At 40.1% G+C, this 2,857-nt stretch overlaps 1 protein-coding gene across 1 annotated transcript; it reads left to right on the forward strand.

Moving 5' to 3' along the window:
- The first annotated feature begins 523 nt into the window (after positions 1–523).
- LOC18991915 (ubiquitin-conjugating enzyme E2 11) lies at positions 524–2,078 on the forward strand. Its single transcript, XM_006415253.2, has 2 exons — positions 524–761; positions 1,582–2,078. Exons 1-2 carry the CDS (start codon positions 524–526, stop codon positions 2,076–2,078), a joined length of 735 nt encoding a protein of 244 aa, XP_006415316.2.
- The last annotated feature ends 779 nt before the right edge of the window (positions 2,079–2,857 follow it).

Below are 2,857 nucleotides of genomic sequence, written 5' to 3' on the forward strand. Positions count from 1 at the left end.
GGTAAGGCTAAGACCGGGAAGGGAGCTCCCTCGGTAGACCCTTTATTCTTGAGGATGGTAGAAGATCTCGATGCGTGTAGAACATTTCCTTGGGAGGAGGTATTCATTTGATGCGAATCTAAAGGAAATTGAACATACATTGAGGCACTTCAATGGGGTCGTCGAAACCAATTCTTGGACATTTCTTGGCTTTGTTACTCCCTTGGAGTTGCTACCTTTTGAAGCAATACCTTGTCTGAAGGACACATACAGAGAAGAAGCTAAAGGAGCAGACATAGAGTGTCCTCGGATGTGTAAGACAAAGTTCAGACCATTCACTTTCAAAAGATTTCCTCTGTCGGACCTCTACGAAACACTCGGTAATACCAAAGATATCCAGAGTATCTTGGAACCATCTGCTGATGAGGAAGATATGTTAGCTGGTATCATGGAAAGGTATGAAGACCCAGATAACAGTGATACAATTCCTGATACTTGGACGAGTTGTATAATTGATGATGGGAAGCCGATATTCTAGAAGGATATGAGCTTGGACGATGAAAAAAACCGAGTTGAACCAGCGAAGAATACCTCCTCTAAATCTCCAGCGCCGAGTGGGATTGTGGAGATTCAGGGGTTGAAGAAGAGTATGGATGAGCAGTTCCAACTAATGAGAGACCAAATCAATGGCGTGGATATTAGATTGAAGTCCGTTGAATCTTATGTGAAAGAGGCAATTCAAAGTGAATGTCTTGGAGAAGAGAAGGAAGGAGAAGAACAAGGTGATGAAGGAGAAGAAGGAGAAGAAGGAAAAAAGGAGAAGAAGATAATGAAGAAAAAGTTGAAGAGAATGAAGAAGTTGGAGGAGAGGTTGCAAAGAAGGAAAAGAAGAAGACGAAGACGAAGGCAGCGGTTGTCAGAAAGTATTTGACCAGACAACGGTCTGGAATTCAGGTATTATTTGGTACTTATAGGTATTATTTGGTAGTAATAGGTATTAGTTGATACTAATAGGTAGAACTATAGTATAAACCACATATCTTTGTTACCATGTAGGAACAATCTGGTGTTTCAGTCGAGGAAGGGGAGGTGCAGCATGAGAAGAAGAAGAAAAAAAAGAGTAGGAATTAACAGTCTCATATGTTCACTCTTTCATGCTGTCGATTTGAATTTATGGTTTTTTAAGAACTAAATTGTGGGATCGTGTTGTTTGCTAAATTTAAATTTATTTTGAGGATATTGGTTTGTTATTGTAATAAATATCAGTTTATATTTAATTAGAGGATTTCGGTTTGGTATTAGTCGGTTTAAAATATTGTTCTTCTTTGGTTGTCGGGTAACTGTCTTGTCGTTATTAAATTATGTTATCTAAAAGGAAACGACGCGTGTGGGAATAGAGAAAGGCAGCATTTGTATAGTGAGAGAAATCCCATAGTGAGACGATGCCATTAATGCATGCCACCGCTTAACTTCTTCTTCTATAAATACCACACCCTCGCCTTCTCATAACACCATCGCAGAGAAAAAAACATTCCTTAAACGTCAAAAAAATAAATCTTATCTTTCCCTTTGCTTACTCAGAACCCTAATTTCCCCAAATAGCCCACTTTGCTCACAACATTCGTCCGGCGTCATCAACACGTCCCAAGTACTGGATGTGCCGATACCTGCTTGACCTCCAGCGAAACCCGTCGTCCATATACTCCGCCGGGGTGGATGCAGAGGACGTGTATGTGTGGACGTCGACCATCACCGGTCCGCCGGGAACTCCCTACGAAGGGGGTGTCTTCTTTCTCCGCATCATCTTCCCTCCGGATTTCCTCTGGAAGCCACCGAAGGTGCATTTCCCGACCCCCATCTTCCACCCCAATGTGAGCCATCGTGGCAACATCTTCCATCCGATGCTCATGCCTGATATGTGGTGCATCGCGACATCTGTGGCCCAGATGCTGATGAGTCTGGCCCAGATTCTATTGTATCCGCTGGTGGCGGAAGGCGACGTCGTGAGGGAGGAGGTGGCAGTGATGTACCGGGAAGACAGGGCAAGCTACGAGGAACTCGCACGTAGCTTCACCAAGATCCACGCCATGGATGGTTAACATAACATCCATGGAGGAAAAGACTCTAAATAATTGTGTTTTTTTATGTTTGTTTTTAGTTTTTGTTGAACTTATTATTATGTTTTCTGTATGTTTATATTATGTTTTTATTTGGTTATTAATATTATTATGTGTTTTTTTGTGATTAATGGAAATATTTCACAAACTTTTGGGTCTCGTAACGTTGACGTTTTAATAACCTACATGCAACCCTAACATCTGATAAGACTTGGTAGTTGGACCAGTTTTACATCAAAAATCCGCACTCATTTATAGCCCCATTTATACTGGTTACGCGTGAAGACATCATCAAGCAGACGCCTCTTTTTTTATTCATAATGGATAAGCGTAAATCACGGGAAATTATTATCTTATTTAAAGTAATTATTCTTTAAAAATATCTTTTTAAAATAACTGAGGTTAAACCAAAAATTACAAACGAAGATATCCAAAATTCTAAAATCAAAAACTGAAAACCAAAAAAACTGAATACAAAAACCTACATCGTCTTTGCATCCTACAAAGCCTAATTTTGTTCAGGCAAAAAAAAACAAGATTACAAGTATAAGCATGAGCAATCAACGCCAATCAACGCTTTATACTTGTAATCATGTTTTTCTTGCCTGAACAAAGATTAAACCTTGTATTTCCCAGTCAGCAACATCAGGTGACCAAACTCGCTGACCAAACTCTGACTCGCTGATCTGACTCTTCATCAAGTGAAATACCCTTCCTTCTTGCTTTTATGGTGTTAAGTACGATGGGTATTTCATCTGATG

Source organism: Eutrema salsugineum, unplaced genomic scaffold, assembly GCF_000478725.1.
Source record: "Eutrema salsugineum unplaced genomic scaffold, Eutsalg1_0 scaffold_5, whole genome shotgun sequence".
Lineage (NCBI taxonomy): Eukaryota > Viridiplantae > Streptophyta > Magnoliopsida > Brassicales > Brassicaceae > Eutrema > Eutrema salsugineum.